The 23,869-nt window shown below is 38.6% G+C and overlaps 1 protein-coding gene across 1 annotated transcript; it reads right to left on the bottom strand.

Moving 5' to 3' along the window:
- Positions 1-72: 72 nt before the first annotated feature.
- Positions 73-15,023, bottom strand: COPB2 (COPI coat complex subunit beta 2). The gene is made up of 22 exons (XM_048063001.2): positions 14,868-15,023; positions 13,510-13,647; positions 12,805-12,891; positions 10,714-10,840; positions 9,580-9,728; positions 8,562-8,708; positions 7,382-7,481; positions 7,102-7,244; positions 6,681-6,880; positions 5,996-6,106; positions 5,638-5,726; positions 5,445-5,551; positions 5,011-5,154; positions 4,250-4,380; positions 3,726-3,933; positions 3,372-3,482; positions 2,388-2,602; positions 2,045-2,137; positions 1,785-1,965; positions 1,591-1,659; positions 849-941; positions 73-420 (listed from the first exon to the last, which is right to left on the bottom strand). The coding sequence occupies exons 1-22, from the start codon at positions 14,868-14,870 to the stop codon at positions 325-327; spliced, it is 2,742 nt and encodes a 913-aa protein (XP_047918958.2). The 5' UTR covers positions 14,871-15,023; the 3' UTR covers positions 73-324.
- Positions 15,024-23,869: the final 8,846 nt, after the last annotated feature.

Raw genomic sequence — 23,869 nt, 5'->3', positions numbered from 1 at the left:
TTACTGATGTACCTTGAAGCTAAAAAGTTGCCTATAATTCACTTTACTTTTTGAAATACTGGAAAATGTGAATAGAGTATTTAAAAGGGTTTATTGAATTGCTTCGGAAATGAAAACATTTTGAATATGCATTAAGAGCAGACCTACATCTTGAATTTCACCACCCTGAAAACTGATTTTTTGTACAGGTGCTAGGTCTTCCCCTCTCCCTACAACATGGTCCATCTTGTGTATAAAAATCAAGTTAACGTGGAGGATGCAGTCCATAGAACTTCATTCCTTTATCTGGAGTAAGTAGTTGATTTGGTCATTTAAAAAGTGTATTCACTCATCTAAGATCTCTTCATCCAAATTGATATCTGTGGTATCAATATCCTCCAGGTCCAAGTTATCAAGGTCATCTTCCAAGTCCAGAAGCGTCTAGGAAGAAAGTCCAGGTTACAGGGATATTTACATAGTTAGGTGTTAGGCAGCTAATAGCAGGAGCTGTATTCTGTATGTTTCTATATGAGGTACTGGAACATTATGCAAAACACCAAGCCTGAGGCAATGTAGCCGATGCATAAATACTAAAATAAAAAAGCTGGCACCTTTGGTAAGAAAGCAGCTTTCAGTGCTGCTGCTTGTTACTGTGTTCTGACCAACTGTGTTTTTACTCCACTTGTTTGCTTGTAAGCCCACAAAGTTGTAGGGATGGGTCTACACTGCTGTGTAGTTTCTGTGCACAAGAGGAAAGGATCCAGACCCTGTGTTAGACCTCAGAAGTCTGCTTCGTATCAAGCTAGAAAGTGACATTATTACTCTTTAGGCCACAACATTCCTTCCCTTACTAAAACATAGTGCAGTACCTTTTGATCTTTTGTTGGAAGTAGATCGGAATTCTGCAGTACTGTATTCATCACTTCTGGTTTAGGAGATGGAACTGGTTCTTCAGCCTTTTTCTAATGAAAATGAGATCCTTTAAGTTCTTCTGAATTTAAATTCTTTTGACAAAAGCAGGTAAATAACAGCAGACCCCTAATCCCCCGTATGCACCTCCTCTAAGCCTTGGTTATCTTCTAAAGTTTCCCTCCATAATCCTAGACTCGCATCTTGAGGCTACCAACTGCTCTAATCATCACTGGAACCTACCACTTTTTTTCTCCCTCCATTACTTCAAAGCAGTTGATGATAGAATTGATACAACGAAAACAGTCTCCAGTAAGTGTGAGTTAATTTCAAGAACTGAAACCCACCTGAAGAACACGGGTGGCCATGTTTCCAGCTTCTAATGCAAGACAATTCTAACTTAACATGTTACAGATTACTCACATTCAGAAATAACATTGCAAGTTATCACAAAGTTCTAACAGAAGATAAACCAAGGTAAGCAGCCACGTGGAAGAGTTCATTCTGTAACTACTGATGGCTTTTCTTAATCTACTTCTGCAGTCAAGTCTGAGGGAAAAGAACATGGAACTGGGTTGCAGCGCTTGCAGTCTAGTTAGCAAGAGCAATACCTTGTCCATTATGGTGAAATATCCTCCAGGGTAGATAGTACTGTACAATAGAGTTGCCTCTTAGACTTCATCATTTAATAGTAACACTGACCTGAGATGCCATTATTCCAGAAGGCTCAAAGCCTTTTGCTTCTTCAAGTAAGTTTCTCTCTTCATTTGGCTAAAAGAAAGAAAAAAAAGAGACGCATTCGTGAAATTTTAAGTGGTTTAACTAATCTGACTGAAGTTGAGTTTACCCAACGTCAAATATTTCTTTCTTGAGAAGAACTCCCACTTCTTACTTACAGTGACAAGGGGGTATTCTGTGGCCGGCCGCAGGTCAGCGAGACTTTGTTTAACATATTCTTCAACAACAAAAGCTTCTTTTAATCCAGGGAAAAGATTTTCATATTCTGTAGGATCAGCAAGGGACTCAGCAGCTTTTTGGTTAACTTTAGAGAGATTCTCCCGCCACAACTTAACAACCCTGGAAATGCAAGTCATATTTTTTGTACACAGCTAGTTTTGACAATACTATTCATACTCTGCATGTGATTTTCTGTTACCTTGAAACCTGGCTTGGCAAATAAGTCCGTGCAAGAAATGCAGCTTCTGGGAGACGCCCAGTTTTAATCAGGAGTTCCAAACATGAGTCAAGCCTATAAGAGTTTAAAATGTGATTTTAATCAATAAGCTTAGAAGACTGATTTCTGCATTACATTAGATTTATTAATGTCATAGAATAAAACAGCTAATGTGCTTTCATTTCAGATTTTAGAAGAAGTAGGCATCATAAAATAGAATTAGCCTTTATGAAAAGGTACGTGCCACTATCTTTGCACATGTAGTGAGTCAGCTGTAGTCAGGCGTTTGGAGAAAGCCCAATGACAACTCTTGCATGCTACTTACTTTCCCTGCAGGAAGTAGCTCATAAATGCAACATTGTTCTTGCCATCTTTTTCTGCTCCTTCAGCCAGCTTATTCACCATGTTAGCGTTTCCTGAAGCTGTAGCCAGGAGCAGTAGTCCTCCGTAGTCTTGTGCATGGTGGAGACACTCCTGGGCTAAGCCAAACTGGCATTTACTAATGGCAAGTTCAGCAAGTTGCTTCCATTTCTGTTCTGACTAATGGCAGAAAGGAGGGAGGGAGGTAAAGAAAAATAAAAGCTCACGTTTCTGAACAGCATTTGAAGATTAAAGCATTCAAATTTACCTGTTAAGGTACTGTACTCTATCATTGCACTTGTCTTCCCATTAAGATACAATGAATACTGCACCTTCACAGCATGACACTGTTACATGCAGATCATTATACAACCGTAACTTTCTACCTTCTCCCTCCATGTTTGATGACAAACATTAAATGTAGAAATAAGTCTGGAAAATTAGACAGTAATAATCTCTTAATGAATGCTCCCAAATTAACCATCAATATGTAAGAAAGGCATTGTGTCTGTAACTAATTCTTTACCATTTACTCAATTATTTTGCAAAAGGAACATTAATAGCAGCTATAGGACAAATCACTGCCTGTCAGCCTTCCTAGGACATCAGAAATGATCCCAGTTTGCTAAGGCTGGAACAAAGGCCCAGAGGCTTCAGTCCTGCCATTCTTCCTCTCTCTGTTCAATACTAAAGATTAAGGCTTTGTTCTTGGTCAAGCATCTGAAGTCTCCAGGAGGAGTTTCTGTATCTCTCTGAGCAAACAACATTCTTCAGCATCCCACAGCTCAGATGCCTTTGAATTACAGGCAGAACTCCAGGGAGGAAGTTGGGGACATACATACACTGTTCAGAGAGCTGTACTGCAGCCTCACATTGCTTTTTCTTACAGGCCCTCTTCGATTCACTGATATTCAGAATTAGTATGAACCACAAAAAATTGTATGCTTACCTCTGCTTCTACGGCAAGCTGATAAGCAATTTTTAATTCTCCAAGCTGAAGAGCAAGTTCAAAGCGGTGCTCTGGATCCATAGATACTGCAAGGGCTTGTTGTTTGAAGCCCTAAAATAAAAGTCCACAAGTAAAACTCTGACCTGTCTGGTCAAATAGCATCGTAAATGTTTTAACAAAAGCCCTCTAAATCAAAAATTACAGTATTATCAAATATAAATATATCAAATAAAAAAAATGGAGGATTAACAAGTTTACAGAAAAAATGTATTTGTTTTTGATTAACAAATTCAATTAGAAATGTGAATAAGCTGATTACATTTTTGATGACTAAAGTAAATGTAGTTCTCTTGCCTGTTTTTCAAGAAAGTGTGCAACTCTGGTTCTCTGTTCTTTTGGAATTGTGGGAAGAACTTTGTCAGCCATACCGAAGTCTCTTCTCATCACAGCAGTTTGATATTCAAGCACTGAGACCAGCAAAGAGTAGCTAACAATGTTTAGCTCTTTATCACCCAAATAAAGTCGGTTGTCCTTAGGTATATAACCCAAAAGATACATCGTCCTGAAACGAAAAAAAAGAACATTCATCTTGAATAGGTCCACTACCAAATACAACAGAAAAAAAAAATCCAATAGGTCTTACAGCAACAAGACTATGCACATGAAAAATTCAACTTTTACTATATTTCCACACTTTCACATAATACTGTTTATTCTCTACAAGATCATATTAACTGCCTCAGAACATACATTATGAGCATGATGTGTAATAAAAAGTAACACTGCAGGGCAAGTGGGTGATAAGGTTCACCATGACCTAGTTCTTCTGGAAAAAAAAAAGATGTAAAGCTTGCTTACAACCTAACGCAGTAACTTACCTGTCTAAATGGGCAATAGTCACAATTTCTCCTCCAACATAGTAGTTGAGTCTGTTCACAGAACTGGTGTAAATAAAGCAGTCGCCTACCCACAAGCCTGTCTTCACAATCTCCTGAATCTCACCAAGAACCTGCAAATTAATTTTGATTTAATTAGATATATAAAAAAACCCTGCTTTTACATAGCAGTGAAACCATTGTGTTTTCAAATTAAAGGTAATATTCTATAGTTCAACAGATAGTTGGGCAAATTGCAAAAAACTCTGGCTACAGATTGGAATAATCGTAGTAATAAGTCTAGTTTTCTAAAAAATGTTGTGAGATAAGAAATCTCTACCTTAATACTTAACCAAAATACAAATCCAGGAAAGAAGTACCAAACAAAGCGTTAAGCAAGATACTCAAAGACAAGTTTCCTCATGAAATTTGTTTCTGACATTTCACAGAAAGTGGTGGTTGTTTTTTTTGAACTTAAACTTCAATCACATTTCAAAACATAAAAATTTGCAAAAAGAGTTTAAACTACATGAACATAATACCCAAGAGGTTATTTTAAAAATAACCTCTTTAACTATGCAAATAGCTAACAGATGACTGAAGAAAAATCTAGGCATCAAGACATGTCAACACTGGGTTTCAGACAAGTACTTTCCCCAGGGATAACCCAAAGCATCCCAAATAAAATGATTTAACAGTGATCTTCAGGAAAGAGTTGCAGCAATCTCTAATCTCAGTCACATTAAATTTTTAAATGGAGGTACCTCAAAAGCATCTTCAATTCCATCTTCAGTGACTCCTTCATGTGTTTCTTGGGCTGCTGCAACTTTTTCTGACAGATACTTCAGGATGAAGAATGACTCTTCCGTAGCAATGCAGACAAGTTCACCCGAGTCGGACCAGAAAATCTGTATTCAAATCAGAAATCAGAATCAATAATGGCACTATTTTAGAGACCCCCAAGTTAAGAAGGGAAAAAGTATGAACTTTAATTTGTACAAACTCTCATAGCAGCTTTAGAAACTGATAAAATCAACACATATATAGGATTTTTTTTTTCCCTTTTGCTACAAGACAGAGATAAACTTAAGAAATTTTTATGATTAACAGCTTGGCTTCTTTAAAGAAAATCAGTAGTCCAGTCAAAACTCAGTAAACATGGACATGGAAATATCTTCAGTTCCCTCTCATAACATACGTGTTTGGGCTGAATTTCAATTCTGCGAACCAATTCTGTGTTCTCCCAGTCATAGAATGCCAAACCATTAACAGATCTGACCCCCAACAGGAAGCCACCATAGATACCTGCAAGAAAACAGAGGTGAAACAAATCTGCATTGTGCAAAAAAAAAAAAAAAGCATTAATGTGTATTCTGAAAGTAAATACTCACCTTCTGCTCCAAAATCAGGTTTGAATGATTTCTTCTCTTTGAAATTTTTAAATATCTTTACAACACTGTTGCTCTCCCTGATCGCGTATCTAGAGATTGCATTGTAAAAAAAAAAAAAATTATTCGCCTGTTAAAGTAGCAAACTACTAAAATAAGCTGCTACAAAAAAAAACACCTTGCATTTTATTTTCAAAAGTTACTGGAGTATGACAAACAGAAAACCTTTAAGTAGTACAGATATTAAGAGTTCATTAATCAAACTGTTTTTTGGTCTCCAGCTCAACTTATTGTTTGCACCCATTGAAACCTAGCAGCAATAAATTTAAGTTAATACAAAGGAAAAATTTCGAACGCTTACTCTGAAGAATCGTGTGCCCATACAAACTCCTGGGCAGAACCAAAACTCTTGTTTCTCAAAGCCATCGCTGTGTAAATGATATATTCACCATCACCACACACTACTACAAACCTAGAGCAAGAGAAAGATGTAAGTTGTCAGAGATGTGTTTGGTTCAATAGATGAAGCACACAAATTATCTGAAAAGGTGTTAAGTCTCTTAACTAATGATGATATGTGATAATATAATCACTACAAATGCAGACAGAAAAAAAGCTTTGTATATTCCAAAAATATCACAGCTGGATTTCCCTGCTTCATGTTGCTAGCTACTTGCTATCATTTCTTGCTTCTGGTCCCCACTTTGCTGCTGTTCTTACCTTGTATCCCTTTATCTGTTAACAAAAAGCAATTCAAAAAAGTGATAGAACAACATAGTTTCCTACTACTGCCTTTTTTTTTTTTTTTTTTTTTTAAATATTCCTTCTCCTGTCTACAATGTCCAACTTCACTAGTAAAGCTGTGAGCTCTTACAGGTGAGGGCCATCTACTACTCTGATTTTCCGAGTCCTGGCTCTGAGACACCTGATCTCCTTATGCTCTCATCTTTGACCAGGGCACATGCAAAGTTTTCCAGTATAAAAGAAAAAAATAATAAAAGGAGAAGTCAGAAACGTTTAAGTATTTTTTTCCTAAAATTAATTACCGTCCATTAGGGTTGTGTTGAATTGTTTGAGGATAGATTTCACAGCTCCCCATATCCTTTACAGCCAGCGGCAATCTTTCTCCATCTTTAATTTCAGCATCTCCCATAGCTTTCAAGTTAGCCTGTTGCACTTCTGAATGTTTAGCCCAAATAATTTTTCCATTTGCATCCATGGACATGGCAGGTTCTTCACGACCAAGCTAGGAAGTGTAGGATAACAACTTAGCAGATGGAGAAAATAGAATTTTTATTTTCTTTTCAGTTCAACATATCTAGTGAAATACCCTGTCTCTATCTAAACATGCCAATTAAAACGCTATGTTTAATATTTTTAGCTATTATCAAAGAATCAGAAAATAAGTTTCTCTGTACATAGGACATTGATGAATCATCATTACTCATTTCGAAAAATTAATGGTACCTTAACAATAATGCTGCCTTCATCATAGCCCAAAGCCACATTATTGGATCCTCTTAAACTGGCCACACACCACACTCTCTCCATACCATAGTTGAGTGTACTTTCCAGCCGGTAGGTGCTTGAATGCCAAATACGTACAGTTCCTAGAGAAAAAATAAAGAAATACATGTATTTTATCTCTTCTCTCAACCCAAGGGCAGGAGATGTGTAGCCACACCCCAAGAAAAGTTTCCCACAAGTTCTTCCCCTTTCCTTTATATACCAGGAAATACCCAATTACCGTCTTCCGAGCCTGTGATTATGATAGGCAACTCAGGATGGAAGCTGACACACGACACATTCTGAGCATGTCCTTCCAGTGTCTGTACGCATGTTTTATTCTGCAAAAAGTCACAAGGACAGGTACAGGTAATAAACTTGTTGCTACACTTAAACATTCATTTGTTAAAGAAAAACATTCAAAATCTCCCTGAAAACATTTTTTCTGCATTTCTTCCAGTAACATTTCCAAGATGGTAAAGCACCAGCATTAGACATATATTACAAAACTATGATCATGCTGAGTTAATTTCTCTTCTCCAAAAGAAAATATTTATTTCCCTTGACATTGTTGTTTCTCTCTATTTTTAGATGGGTTTCTTCTTAAAAAAATGCACTTTCTCAGAGTTCAGTAGCACAATAGATCAAAGCAAGAAAGATCTGAGTTCACTTAATCAGAGCAAAATGTGTATCTGAATTTAATTACAGATGAAGAAAGATCTATCTGTGTTAAGGATGTTCACTCACAATTGTGAAAGAAAAGTCTACTCTGCTCCAGGCAACGAGGAGTAGCCTACATAATGTATACAGCTGTACATGGTGGCAAAATTTTGAGCATGGTTAGCTAACAGTCATTACTACAATGTGTAGTTTAATTAACATTACTTGCTTTAACTTCTGAGCTTGGATTTACTCTAGGACACTACACTTCAACAACCTGAGATTCCTATCTCACGATTTTTACCTTGCCCTTCTGGCCATTTATGCATTTGTACACAGAAGTACTTATGAGCCCTAGGTTCCAGCAATTGTCCCTGGATTCAATCTGTTTCTTTCCTGCAGAGCATTCGAATGAGGCAATAATGCAATGACTCACTTGATGATCCCTGTGAACTGTCAATAAAAGCACGTGTGCATACAAAAAGAGAGGGAGGGGAACAAAGCTAACACTAATTACAACACCATAATGTTAAAATTTATTTAAAATAATCTCTAAGTTAATTTGAAGAATTCACAGCATATTTTCTAAAGGGTTAACAAGATCTGGAACAGGTACCATGAAATACTGCCCCCAATTCCTTCTTTCCAAGGAAGGACGAGAAAAATGTGCTGATGTTTTTAAGTCCACTTCCCTATTTCTTCATTCGTGATTTTGCTATGGCAAAGTCTGTACAAGAGTTCATGGAAAGCTGAACACATACCTGGTAGTCCCAAATCTTAACCAACCGGTCATCTGCACCTGAGATGAGATACGGCTTGTCTCCTCCACTGTAATAGTCGATGCAGTTCACCCCTTTCTCATGGCCTTCCAGAGTAAAATTGGGTGAAGAAGAACCAAGCTGCCACACCTTCCCAGAGAGACAAAAAATAAAACAAAACACAACCACATGGATTTATTGATCTTTTCTCATCAAGGTTCTCTCGTCAACTTTGCAAACAGAATACGTATTCTAATGTTTGGAATTTAGAATTCCAAAGATACGGTTGTTGCTCTTACGCGAAGAAGATGAACAACTGCTTATCAAACTACCAATCCCCAAAGAAAATAAACAGAAAAAACATGCTGAGTTGCAGACTTTGGCCTCGCACCTCAAAGCAATAGAATTGGTTTCTTTCAGCGTTTTCTTTTAGGACATACAACCAAATAAGACAATGTTCACAGGCAGAAATATCTGTTTATGAAACCAACTAGAAGACCAAGAAAAAGCAATCTAATTTTTGTGCATACAATAGCTCCACATTTGTGCCCAATTTTATTTTTTTCCAGTTACATTAAATGACAAATCTCATTCTAAATGAGGGCTCAAAATGAATCAAATCAAGTTGTAGCTACATTGATATTTTCCCACGACTATCACATCAACATTTATACACATCTAATCTCAGCATCTGAAGATGTATGAAATCAAAATCGGCATTTTTACAGCCAATATGCTGATAATTTATGTATATTTATTATTGATTGTTTATATATAAATTTTATACTGATAATATAGTTTAGAGAACCATATTTCAGTGATTACAGGTGACAGGTAATCTTGTAAATTTACTGAGTGACTTAGTACATGCATAGTAACTCGATCAATGTACAGGTCTTTGTACAAGCAAAAAAATCTATTATTGCACCTGCTTTTAAGAATTCTAACCCCACTGTCCGATTGTATTATTGTGTGCTCTGTCTGATAACGAATGAGTGAAAAAACCAAAATAATTCTTTACCTTGATTGTCCTATCCAAGGAGGCACTGGCAAACTGATTATTGTCTTTCGGGTTTATGACAATCTGCATGACATAATGTGTGTGTCCTTCAAACACCTGAGAACAAGACCATTTTTTATCCCAGTCCCAGAGTTTAATAAGCATGTCATCTAAAAAAAAAAAAGCTTCAGTTAGTTTAACATATTCTGAAGTTCATTCATCCCTTCTCCTTGAAAGGAGGTACTGCTAATACTCAAGATAAATATTTTTAAATCTGTAAATAAAAGGGAATACAGGTTCATCTAAAAGATTCTCTGGTAAAATGGTTATAAAACTAAAAAAGGAGTCTGCCCAGCTCATCTATATATACCGTTTCTTTTCAGATCACATTGAAGAATTGGACCTGTGCTGCCTTCTGCAGCATCAACTGTGATGATCATTAAGGAAAAGGAAGCAGAAGCGACCAACCTGGCTTTCTGGTATCTTTACTTCAAGTGTAGGTATGTTAGTTTCAACAGCAAAATACAAAGAAATAACTACAGTGCTTCTGACACAAAACACTCTTTGTATTCTCTGACTCTGTAGAGCTCTGACTGCATTAGTAAGATTTCCAGGAGTGGAAAGGACTAAGGACCACGATGTAGTACATGTTCTTGGCAAGATTTGCTGGAATACTGTTTTTCATTCTGAAGTAAAATAGATTGTCTCAAATAACAGAACTCTGATGTACGTTGGGAAAACAGATGTAAGTTACCTGTTGCTTCAATTCAGATTGCCAACTGAAAACATACCCCAAGCTGTTATACAAATATTTTTTAAAAAATGGAACTTAAGTGTGGCAAACTCTCAAATAGCAGATAATTAGCGGGTACACAAACTTTACATTGTGCAGTTATTCAGCAACAAGGTTATTAGGTCTCCTCTGAAAAGAACATAAGCTGTAATATTTGAAATTGTAAGTAGAAGATATTCCATTAGAAAAAAATAACTTGAATATATCTGGCAAAGAAATAAAAACTGATGTGTTGGCTACTTGTTCAAGGATTCCTGTTTCATCAGAAACTGGAAAAAATGTGCAATTCCTTACTAGGCATAGAACAGAAGCCTCAAAACAGATGATTAAAAAAATATCAAAATATACCAAAGAAGTCTTACCACTGCTTGTCAGTATGAAAGGTTGTGTGGGATGCACAGCAATACAACGAATGTAATCTGAGTGCGCTTCAAACATGTGAACCCTTTCCAAGGTGTTGTAATTAAAAACTCTAATTTGCATGTCATCCTTTGAAAGAGATGAAAAGCAACAATTAAAACAGGGCTCTTTGTATAATACACCTCCTATTCAATGCAAGGTAGCTAGACGAAACACTCCGCTATTAAAAAGTCTCTAATAACAATAAGTTTAAGAAAATTTTTCTATACCTATTTCACAAGACAAATTAAAATTTTGTTCAGAAGTCTGTAAGTTACCCAATTCTATTCCAAGGCACTTCCAATAAAGAAAACTTCAATTAAGATTTCATTTTAAAAAGAGGTATTTTAAATGGTCTTTTGATTTAAAATTAAGCAAAGTGGAAAAATGCTTTGAAAATCAACACAAATATGAAAATTAAAAGCAAGGTTCTCCAACATCAACTTTACAATAATGTTAATGTTGTTGGGCCAGGAGGAAATAAACTGTAACACTAAAACAAATGGAAAAGTGATTTGAAAACTTGCTTTTCATTTGAATGGCAGGGGTGGGTCAAAAAATATAAAAAAAATCTTGATTTTTCAGATTCAGTATTCCTAAAAGCAATATTCCCAAACCCTTTTATAAAAAAACAATTCTGAAGAACTGTCTGACAAGGAATAAGGCATACTGTAGAACTTTCACTAGTGACTGTGACATACAAGATCTTGAGTAAACGAAACTGGCGTTTTGATAAATTCTATATTACTTCCTTTATCCAAAGTATTTTCTTTTCTACCCTTCTCCTCTTTCACACACACACCTGTTTAAGAAACACCTACAGAAAACCTACAGAATGGCAGAAAAAAACAGGAGCTCCTTTGAAACAAGGCACTCAGCACAATGCATATGCAACACAAACAATATGCAAGGGCTCACGTCACATTTTCATATCCATGCTGATAAAGACTTGGTCCAGTTGCTAAAAGCAGCTGTCTTGCTTTTTCCTCATCACTTCCTTGCCACTGCACTGTAGCCTCCCTTGTGAAAGGTAAGGCTGATACAGCTGCACAGTGAATCAGATTGAGGAATTGATCCAGGTGAAATTAAACTGATAAAAATAGATTTTAAATTTCATCAGTTCCTAATCCAGTTCCCATGCATCTGTCTGAACTCTTGTGCTGGCAGAGAAGTAGTGTTCTACTTCTGGGGAAACAGCTCTGACTTACAATCACTTGAACTAAATATGTCGTGGCAGCTTTAGACAGTAGAATGACTAGACTAGAAAGAAAAAACACGTGACAAAAAATTTAAGGCATTAGATATCAGTTTAAATTAAAAAAAAAAAAACATTGAGAGAAATCTGACTTTTCAACGGATTACCCATACTTTCCATGTACAACTTTTTAATGTCTAATCTGAAAGCTGATTCATAGACAGATAGCAGAGCCCTTCAGCAAGAAGTTACTGCATTAACACACTGTTCATGTTTTTATACATATCTTCTACTCTAATTTGCTATAATAATAATTCAGCAATAATTTGGACACCAGATTAAGAACTGATCAACGTTCACTCCATCAAGAATAAAATGTGAGCAAGATTAGAATAAAACAATTCCTCTCAAAGCAGACTCACTGAATAAAACCTGAGTATTTTTCCAGAGGTGAACAAAACTTAAAAAATTGTGCTTTGAATATAGCCAGGAACAAAAGTAGAAAGCAACTTTTAAGTCATTTTACCTTCAAAAATCATTAGTTTCAGCTTAGCTAAAGCAGCACTACTAATGTAGTTGAAATCGGGTGCTGGACACACTCCAGTTGACAGTAAACGTTGAATCCAGACCTACCTTGCACTAGCCACAATACTAGGTTACTTTACTTTGAAATGAAAAGTTTAAGTTTCTAAGTTTATTTAAAGGAGAAAGTTCTTGGGGAACTGTAGTAAAGCATTCCTCTGTCTTCTGCAAACTCGTATCAAATCACATTTTTAGGTGATATAAAAAGGAATGGCATGAAAATGAAATTAGAGAACCTAGTACTGCATATGGAAATCACAAGAAGATGACAGCTTACAGCTCCTGTAACAACCCAGTTCTTCCTCGCCACAAATTTGGCAGCTCTCACTGGCAGGTCACATACTTCAAAAGTCTTCACCAGGGTCTAAAAATAAAAAAAAAAATAAATATTTTTATAGCACTGGAGAAAATAACAGTTTTGAAATCAGCTTTTCTTAATACTGTCCAAAACGTTGTCATTCAAAATACTCCAAAGAATCTTGCAACACTACATCCACACTTTTTTTAAAGCAGGATACCTGGTTCAAGAAAGAAGATACTTGCCTGTTTGTTCACCTTTATGTCTTCCCTCCCTTCTTCCCAGACACCTCCCTCTCCTCCCAAATAATTTTTAAAGCTGCTGCCCAATTTCAACTATACTTGACAGAGAAGCAAAGGTCTAATTCTTCAATCTTCAAAAATACAGATGTCAAGTACAAGAGAGAATCCTCTAATCTCTCAGAAGGAAAAGGCATTAGTTTGCAAGGAATCCACAAAGGATTCATTCTTAAAAATAAATACGTAGGAAATGAAGTGTCATTACTGCTGCTGCTCAAGATATTATTTATCTATTATTAAAAGGACTTTTGTGTACAAGTCGGGGAAGAGTACAGTCACCCAGTAGCAGTATTTAAGATTTTTCTTGTATGTACGGTGTTGAAACAGAATTAATATACCTGTCAGTTACAAAAAAATCATAGTAAATGAAAACCAAAGTCATCACCTGTGTTTCATGGTTCCAAACGCAGACGCTGCCATTGTAAAGGCTAGCCAACATCCATGGCTCTGTGGGATGCAAGTCTACGCTTTTCACCCGGTCAGACCGGGCTGTTAGCTTTCGCTTGATATCAAGTCGGAGAGGCTAGAGATGAAAAAAAAACGAGAATGGTAAATTATTCAACATACAATTGCCTAAGAAAACGATGGAGGAAGGAAACCTGAAATTAAACCTTGAAATAAATGGAGTCAATTCTGCTCTTCAGGCAGACAGAAGACTACTCTTTTCTATTCATCTGCTTTTTTGTGCGTGTGTGTGTAGGAATTTCTGGTAACAGCACATCTCTACCAATTGCAGCAGGCTTGTTTAATCTACTTCAGTGAAATTAACGATATTTATATGCTTATATTTATAAATACCATCTCCAGCACAGACAGAGGAAAAGATGTGGTACCCATCTCCACGCACACTTCCCTGGTGCCTGAACTACTGAAGTAAAGTGAATTTCCTTCCAAAGCAAACAACAGAAAATGAATCCTTTTATTTCACTTTAAAAAAATCAGGTAAAGACGACAGTTGTCACAACAGAAAACACCTGTGCATTACAAATTTATTTCCATTCACAATTCCAACACTAAGTCTTAGACTGGAACACAATGTTGTAAAAACTGGGAGGAGGGAAGAGTTTAGCTGTTTCCATTACAAAGCAGGCTTTGACTCTCTGCTTTCGTCACTGGCAACCTAAAGCCTGGGTATTTCAGAGACAAGAAGTACCACAGCGTGATTTTCTGAAACGTTTCAGGCATTACAGATTTGTTCAGACACTAAGAGGCCGTTGGGTTTTCTTAATGCTGCTGAACAGCCTTTTATCCCGGAGAACTGAGGGGGTAATCTGTGACCACAGGGTGCTGCGTGTGTGTGGCAGCAGAGTAGCGAACCAGCCCTAATTAGAGCAAACCGCTCAGGTCGGACGCTGAGAACAAGGCACGCAGCTCTCGTGCAGCGCCTGCACCCCACGGACGGGACACCCAGGGCACAGAACCGCGGGTGATTTCTGCTGCTGCACCGCTCCAGGCTCCGGGCAGCCAGGAGCAGGCCAGGGCTGCCCCAACACGGCTGCCCCAGCGGCTGCGCAGCGCTGGGTCCCCGCGCGTCCTGCCGGCCCGCACCCAAAGCTCCGGGCGCAGGGCGAGACCGCCACGTCCCCGCCGCCGCCGCCGCCGCCGCCGCCTAACTGACGGGGAGGCGGCGGCGGCGGCCTGGGAGCCCCAAGGCACCCTCAGGCCTCCCTCCCTCCCTCCCTCCCTCTCTCCCTTCCCGCCTCCCGCCTCCCCCCGGTCCCCGCGACCCCGCCGCGGCCTCACCATGGCCCCGCGCGGCACCGCCGACGCCCGACGAGTCCCGGCCCCGGCCCCGGCCCGATCGGCCCCGAGCCCTCCGACGTGGAGCTTCCGGGCCCGGCGCTCTCGCGAGAACTGAGCGCCGCCCGCCCCGGGTCTCGCGAGAGCAGGTCGGAGGATCGCGGGCGGTGTCGGGACGTGTAGTCGGGGACGCGTCGGCTGGGCGTCGCGGGGCACGCTGGGAGTTGTAGTCAGCCGGGGGAGGGAGCGCGCGCACTGTCACCTCAGGGCGGCGGTAACGGCTATAACGGCTGTAAGGCTGTAACGGCCGTGACGGCCGTGACGGGGGCTGCTGGCACGGCCGTGCAGGAGCTGGGACGGGTCCCTCACCGCCCCCAGCGACGCCCTTCGGTGTGCCCCGGGACCTCAGGCTTAGATGGCTGTGCGGGGAAGCTGCCGGGCTCTGCCCAGCTGCGAGGGGTGGCAAAGATCCCTCAGGTACCCGCCGCCTGCTCGCTGTGGGCTCTCCGGGCACGTAACGGCAGCCTTGGCCAGAGGAGCTGGGGCCCTGTCAGGCTCACCCCCGGGCGCCCAAGAGGAGCCCATTCTTCTTTGGAGATCTGAACGACGGGTCCTGGTCGGTCCTGCAGAGCTTGTGGGTGTGAGCGGCTGTGGGACACATCTCCCCTCTTCATAATCTTTTTTTGTCTGCTAATGCTACGGGTAATGCAAGCTCCACGTGAATCACAGAACCATAGAATATCCCAGGTCAGAATGGACCCACAAGGACACAAATCCAACCCCCATCTCCACACAGAACTACCCAAAAATCAAAACCTGTGTTCGAGAGCCTTGTCAAATGCTTCTTGAACTCTGGCAGCTCGGTGCCGTGACCACTGCCCTGGGAAGCCTGTTCAGTGCCCGACCACCTCTGGGTGCAGAACCTTTCCCTGACACCCAGCCTGACCCTCCCCAGTCCCAGCCCCATGCCGTTCCCCGAGAGCAGAGCTCAGCGCCTACCCCTCCGCTCTCCTCGTGAGGGAGCTGCAGGCCGCCATGAGGCCTCCCCCCAGTTATATCTGAGCTGGACAAACCAAGTGTCCTCAGCTTCTCATAAGTTTCACCATCTTTGTTGGCCTCCTTTGGAAACATCCTATTTAGCATTTTTATATCCTTTTATATTGTGGAGCTCAAAACTGCATACTACTCAAGGTGAGGCTGCACCAGTGCTGAATATGTTGGGACAAGCACTTCTTTCAATCAGCTGTGCTGCGCTTAATGCACCCCAGGATACAGCTGTCCCTTTTGGCCACCAGGACACCTTGTTGACTCATTTTGAGCAGTCTACTAGAGTTTAATAGAAACACCATGGTGAATGTGAGATTTCAGGAAGCATCAAAACACAAGCAATCACCGTTGAGAAAACTTCTGGCATTGCTGCCAGAAAAAAAGTCCCAACTTTAATTAAAAATTGCAACCCCAAATTTAATTCCATAAAGGAGAGAAGTAGCACGAAGGATATTTATATTTATTGGGATTCGGATAAAGAAAATACTTCTTTTGATATGTGTTCACCTGGCAATTAGGAGCCCCAGTGTAACAAAACAGTAAGAAGGATTACATTGCCCAGGAGTGTTTACAGTTTGAAGGACGTAAACAAACAAAAGGATGACAGAAAGATTGCTTCAACTCTTGTTACTTTCACTCCAAGAGAGCAAAGACAGACAGATACTTAAAATTAGAAAAATACAAGCCTAATGAAAAAAAAGTGAAAAAGGAAATGCCTGAAGCAAAAAGAGGGACACAATGTTGTCAACTATTATGGGTGAGTTTAGACTTTCAGCTTTCATCTAAGGCTTTCTTTTCACTTTAGTTTTGTTGTACTAATGATTGTGGAATAATGCTTAAAACCTATGAGCACAGAACTTCAGGATGCAGAATCTGGATAAGCTTGCTTAAATGTAATGATTTGAGTAAAATTTGAGGTATGTGAATCTAATTCATGATTTTTATACAGCTGAGGTGTTTGAAACAAGTTGGAACACTGAAAGAAGAAAGGTAGGGTAAAGATACCCCTATTAGAGAATGCAGGTAGTGGGGGATGAACAACACATTGTGTATTTTTCCCTGAAAAACTCAACGAGGTCCTGCCCAAATAGAGATATAGGTATTACAGGGGAATCAAAGATAACAAGGAAAATATGTGAAAGATGAAAAGCTAGTTAGTCAAGAAAACAACAGCAGGGAAAGGAAGAAATTAGTTTGCTGTTAGCATCCCCAGGGAAATTGTAATAACATAAAAAGCAAAGTGCAGAAAAGAGACATGGGGTATAAGCCAGGGCTGACCTTGCAGCAGGAGAGAAGCAATGAAATAAAACCCAAACAAACAAATAATTTGGTATATTAAGAATAAGAAATATCTCTCACAGCTCTTAGACACAAGGGTACCACTTCTGAATCAAGAAGAAAATTACCCACAAATTGCTGGAAATTAAATGGGTATACAGAGAAAATACTATCATGGATGTGTTTTCCTTTCGTATTCTTTGCTATATATCCGGTACAAACCACTATTTCAATATATACAATGTATACAATCTATACAATGTAGCTGGAACCGTAGGGTATCTTTAGAAAGATGTTCAATGCAAAGACATTAAATAAACCCCAAATCTCTTCGTTGTGTTCTTTTATGCAAGCCAACAGCTATTTTGATTGCCAATTTACTGAGAGGGATTCTTGATGGAAAAAAAAAAAAAAAGCTAAATGTTTTCTTCCAGAGTAACAGAACAGAGAAAATTTTCTTCTTGTGCATATTGCCCCCTTCTGAAGTTCCTTGTTGCCCCTTTCATAGCTCTGCCTGCTTGGCTATGCAATAATGCTGCAGTTTACTTGGAGCAACACAAACGTGTGCTGGGCACTTGGCTGTTTCCTCCCAGGCCTGAAAAAAAATAGTCCAGCATTTTCTTTATCTCGGAGGAAGGGCACAAACTTGGGTTTTTCTGTCTGCTGTTATTTTTGTGGCTATTTGGCATCTTTAGGACCACGGTCAGGGAAGAGGAGGAGGAATGATGTATGGCAGATGATGAAATTGTTACAGATCTGTAGAGTGCAATAATAGGCCTTGCTTCCTTAAGAAACCAGAATAAAGCTGTACAGAAATATTTACAATGCAGTGTCTAGTGCCATTCTACAACTGTCTTCTTGTTAGAAGCACAAAGAACATTTCTGTAAGTGCGGATATGTGTGGGTAATGAAGTGTGTAATAAAGGAACCGGTAAGATGGCATTGCAGGGCACATTCTGTATTTGCAAAACTACTTTGAAATTTCTTGACAGTCTCAGCACAAAGCATTAAAAAGGTTTTTGTTTGTTTTTTTTTTTTGTTGTTTTTTTGTTTGTTTGGTTTTTCATATTTAAAGAAAAGATATTTTCTCTAGTACAGCCAGCTAAGTGCTGGTAGTTGAAGCAATTGCATTCTGACACATTAAATTCTGTAAAATTAAAAAAAAAATGTGCTGGGGTTCTGTAACAGTGGAATTTTCCCCAACTTTATTATAGATGATTTAGTTAAAAACACTGCAGCTATAATGGAATTGTACCAAGAGATACAGCTGTCGTAAGAAGGAAGCAGCTATGGTATTGTCTTAGCCTACTGGTAATTTCTTCCTTAGAGGGCTCTTGCTGCTCACCATACCCAGTCTGTTCAACCTCACTTTTCAGATATTTCAGTTTACATCCTTTTGGCTATGAAATTATTGGCAAGTGTTGAATTTCTATGGTTAAAAACTAAATAAATAAATAAAAAAGTTTTCTGGGAACAGGATAGACTATTTTAAGATATAAAATGTTGCATTATTGAACTTCCAAAGAAAAAGATCAAAGTATTTTGGAATACTGATCACAAACACCTATCCTTTATCCTCAGCGTACCAAATGTTTTTTAACATAAGAAGGGGGAAGGCTAACAATAAAACACCAGTCCACTTTCTTTTTCTCTCAGAAAAAGACTAGAGGTCTGGAAACAGAGCCATGTGGCTCATTTTATATGCTTGGAAATTCGTATTCAGGTGAAAATTTAACAGGTGTTCGTAGCGAGATCCAAATCTGGCTTAATGAATAGAGCGCATGCTGCTACTTGTCACAGGTGGCGGCTCTGTCCAGAGGAGGGTTTGGTATTTCTTTGCCTTGATTGTTCTGCCCCAGGACACCACCATTGTTATATAAATTCTCCTCTGTTTCTCCAGATTTCAACCGTTGCTTATTTTCTCCATGGGGTTGTTTAGCATCTCCCAGAATCACTGCCTTTCACTTTGCAACTCAGTTTTCTGGCATGCCTCAACTTGACTAATTCTGTTATCTTGAGGTATTCTTGATGGATCATTTAGTAATTCTCTAAGTATTCTGTGAGTTATTTTGTAACCTACATCACTGTATTATTCTGACTAGATCCTTTCTTTTCGAATATATCTTTTATATATTTAGAGCAACTCCATCGTATTTTAAAGTGTCTATTTCATATACAAAATAAATGTGAAATCCCGTTCATTGCCAGGAGTTAATAGTTGCAGTGCAGTGAGCTGAAGTAAAACTCATTGCAGCCTTAACTGGGAAGATAGTAAAGACTGATGGAACACAGTGGGTTTAAAGAAATGGTGTTATTAACATGTAGGTGGCAGAGCTGTGAGACAAAGTCCACTGTAAATCTGAATTAAAATCTTCCCAGAAACTATACTGCTTCAGTTTGTTGCAGGTCAAGGCTACATCATTGTGGAATGAGTTTGTCTCTTTTAGTCTAACGTGTCTAGCCTGTGTCTCTTCTCACTCTTGGAAACACGCTACCGGTGTATGCAATCCTGTCTCATGTACAGACGTCAGATTAGTACATTCACTAAGGTAATGAGGAATTAAAATACTGTAAAGAAATAAGAACTTTAGCAGAACTGTCATGAGTGTAGTGTTCATGTTAGAAAAAAATTATCCTTTCCAAAACCTGCTGCCTCTCAGTAGCAGCCTTATGGTGCATAAACTGGTAGTTTCAAAAAATAGTTATTTCAAATGCAACAATGTATGCGGTGTATGCAAAGAAAATAGATATTGCAGTATGTAAAGAAGGGATTGGAAGTTTTGTGTCTGAAGTCTCCTAAATTAATATCACCTGACACTTTCATTACAGGCCTGCCTTTTCAATTTACAATTCTGCCAAAGTTCAGCCATGTGAGTTTAGATTTTTTTTTGTATTGGATATCTTCATCTGAACAAGGCACTTATGCCAGGTGTATTTTCAGGTTTCAGTAGAAACGTTCAGTCATTTTTAAAAGGTATTAAGGGAGCTCAAAATGACATCTTCCTTAAGTCAGCAACAGGATAATCATCAATATTTTTAGCAGCATCTGATATTTAGGCAGAATTTAAGCAGACTGAATTTAAACAGAAAATATAATGTAAAGAATTAATAGTGATGGCAAAGCTACTCACATGGTAATAATGTGGAGAGAGATGTCCGTAAACAAGGAACACTGACAGAAATATAGGTTGTAACTGAGAGTAAACGGAACCCTGGTACATAATATACAGACACAAGTGCCTACCCTTTTGTGCTACAGCTTCTTTGAGTGCATTTGATTCATTAGATAAATGCTATCTCTATGTCATTTATGTAATCACTTAGCGGGAATGATCTTGATTGACCCGCTAGTGCTTCTGATTTATTAACACTTGCTTCTTCACATTTTATATTGTGGAGGCCATAGTCACAATTTTGGCACGATTCCACTTCCATTAAAATCAGTGGCAAAAGGGCAGGCCTTGAAATCACAGAAGCAGACTGCAGCAGTATATATCCTCCTGGGTATTCCAAGTTTAGAGCATATCATTTCTTTTTTTTTTTTTTTTATCAGATTCACAATGCCTTCCACTATAGCTGAATGTTGGTATTAATGTTCTTCTATTGAGTTTTGAGGCTTCAGATAAACGTATTCCATTTTCACTGCTGTTCTTTATACCTATTTGTCAAACTGTTTCAAAGATCTGATTCAGTGAGCAGTTTAGCTTGCCCTGAATATAGTCTTGAGATAACATAATCTAAAACAATGACAAAATTTTCTCCTTGGAGGAGTATCAGTTCAATAGCTACTTAAAAATTTCAGCCTACTTCAGCCTACTTTAAAATTTCAGTGATATTCATGAATTCAGGACAAAAATACCAATTTGTCCTCACTTTTAATTGCTGTTATATAGTATTACTTTATGACTGGTGACCACAGAGATGGAATGTGCTCAGGAGATGTTTCAGCATAGGGTTTTCCATAAGGTTGCACAGAATATTTATTGAATGATATTACCAGTCATCAGAATGATATGTTGCAGCAGCCCTCTGGAAAGTGGAAAATATCACATTTGCTTTCTATTAATGCTAGACAAGATTGACGCAGAGTTGTATCTTATGCAGATATAAAGCGTGAATAAAAGAAAATTTAAGAACAGCACTATGGACACTTTGGTAATCGACTTCAGCCTTTGAATGAACCAAGTTTTTTGCTTTCTCCACATCAGGCAGTTTTGTGTTTTCCAGTCACAGAGGTAAGGTCTCAGTCCCTGATGTAACATCTGGGTGTGCAATGTACATGATGATACAAAATCAAACTCTCAGACCACATTTTTATTTGGCTAAAATGAACCAGACTGTATTAATGTCTTAAATATCCTACTTTATTATCTACTTCAAAGGACTGGTAATGATGTCAAACCACTTTGAAGGGACTGTGGACAGCAAGAAATAAAAAAAAAGACAGCAAGAAGTCTTTCAGCTCTGTATTTTCTCAACAAGAAAAGGGAAGGAAATTGAGGTTAAAGAGTAGCTGTCATTCTCACTGCTGAGATCCTATTGCCTCAGCACTCATCCCATGTGGCCTAATGCTCTACTACAGTCTTTTGTTTTACCTCTTGATAGCTGGTGTTTCATCACAGGCTCAAATGCAGATCTGGCTTGTGGTGGGCTAGGCACATGAAACTCAAACCCTGCTACTAGGTTTTGTTTTCAGGTGAGGCTGATTTACACAGGGTGTCGGGAGAAGCTTTTAGAAACCCAGAATGCGACCACCATCCCCAGCCATACTCTTAAGATATACCTGCCAAATGAAAAGTGGCTCTGTCAACAGTTTGGGAAGGTTGTTTTTTTTTTTTTATATATATTTTTTCCCATTAGTTGTAATATGGATTTATTTATTTATTTATTTCAAGAAGTGTTAAGACCTCTCCATCTTTATGGATTGAGCTGCCTAGTTAGACGTTTTCTCAGTTTGCATTGTAATTCAAACAGTCAGCAATCACAGAGCTTCATAGCATTTCTGTAGCACTGAATGTATGTCTTTGCATTGGAAGTTTTTTTCTTCACAAAAGTGCAGTAACAAGTTATTTATGTATGACAGCAGGCAGTGATGAAAGCTGTATTAGATTTTATCCTCACTCTTTTATAATAATCGCACATAAATAACATATTGCCGGAGGCAAATGTGAAAATGTAGTTATATATATAAGTCCAACACAAGCTCTGTTTCTTTTGTTTTCCCATTTGTGTAGAACATGAATTGTTAAACTTCTCCATGGACAGAGATACAGCCATGTATGTACTTCAATAACAGCAGTCTGTGCTACGTACCCTCTTCATCTACTCTGAGGAGTGCAAGCTATCACAACCATTCATGTCCAGGGTTTTTAAGTCAGACTGTATCAATTCATGCTTTTAGCTTTTGCCATCTCTTTTTCAGTCCTTTGGCAATATATTACATAAAAGGAACCTGGTGTGTGGGATTCCCAGGCTTCAGATATTCTGGACAAATTCACTTGCAAAGATGAGGTATATAATCTGTTGAGGAGTGAGGATCAATATAAAGTCTTAGTTCAGGCTAAGAAAGTTTAGGCTTTTAATTCTCTCCTTATGTCACTTTTGTTTGCTCTAATGCTGAGCAAAAACCTGTGACTCAATGCTTCCCATGCCCAGTCATGGCTTTGCCTCATCTGCTGTTGAAAGATGGTTTTCATACTGATTGCTTTTGCCTCAGCTTTGCTCCACAGCTAGTAGAAACGTTTGAAGGTAAGCTGATAATTGAGCTAATGGAGGAAACAAAGTATATTATTCACATCAAAGGTGGGCAACACTGTGAGCGGCTCAAGGTGATAGGAAAGCCTGCATTTGATTTTCTGTAAATAACTTTTTTGGTCTTTGTAAAAAAAAAAAGTAGTGGTTCAATCTACCTTTAAAACCTGTTGTCTCAAGCATTGTTCTGCAATTTGGTTAGCAGTCAAAGCCACTAGCCTTGATATCAATGAGAAATCTAGGTCTAAACAGGCAGAAGGATTGGTAGGTGTGTGAAAGATGACTGATTAAGCTTTAGGCTTAAGAAGGACCTTGAATGCCAGTTGGAAAGATTTACTAAAAATTATTAAATGAGTTCAGCTGAGCTGTTTCACAGATTCTGTTCCTTTCCTGCAGAAGTCCCAGGAATTTTTCTCTATGTTGGCAGCAACAGTTGCTAGGATAACCAGAGTTTTTTTGTTTTGTTTTGTTTTTTTTAAGTCATCATGGGTTTATGCAACATCCTAGGGTGTATGTAGTCGGGGTAAGGCAAGATGCTTATTAACACCAGGAGTTAGATGATACATACATTTGAATGAACATTTTGAAGAATGGAGGTTCAATGCAGTCCTTCCATTTTGAGTGTAATAAGACATTTCTTTATGTTCATGGTATGTTGAAAACATGTCCCTTTTTAACCTTTAGTATCAAGAAATTCACTGACATGGAGTAAGTGAAATGAATTGGATCTTAAATATCCGTATAGCAATCCAATCACAAACCCTCTTGTGTTGTTCTTGTTATAAATTATCTTGAATATGCCATATAGTAAAAAACATGCAGTAATACAAAACTCTTGTTAAAAGTGAGAATTTAAAAGTAATGTAGATAATTTTAATCATTAAATTGGTAAACTGCTTTTATGTGACTTGTCTTCTAGCAGGCAAAAA

The sequence above is a fragment of the Anser cygnoides genome, chromosome 9, assembly GCF_040182565.1.
Source record: "Anser cygnoides isolate HZ-2024a breed goose chromosome 9, Taihu_goose_T2T_genome, whole genome shotgun sequence".
Taxonomy (NCBI): Eukaryota; Metazoa; Chordata; class Aves; order Anseriformes; family Anatidae; genus Anser; species Anser cygnoides.
This window is presented reverse-complemented; position numbering and strand designations above follow the sequence as displayed.

Bases quoted from the DNA above. Each gene is read 5' to 3' on its own strand.
- COPB2 (XM_048063001.2), bottom strand. The intron at 9,729-10,713 runs GTAAGACTTCTT...TTTTTTTTTTAG, and splicing joins TTTCATACTGACAAGCAGTG to ATGACATGCTTATTAAACTC. The intron at 2,603-3,371 runs GTAAGCATACAA...TTCTGCCATTAG, and splicing joins AGCTTGCCGTAGAAGCAGAG to TCAGAACAGAAATGGAAGCA.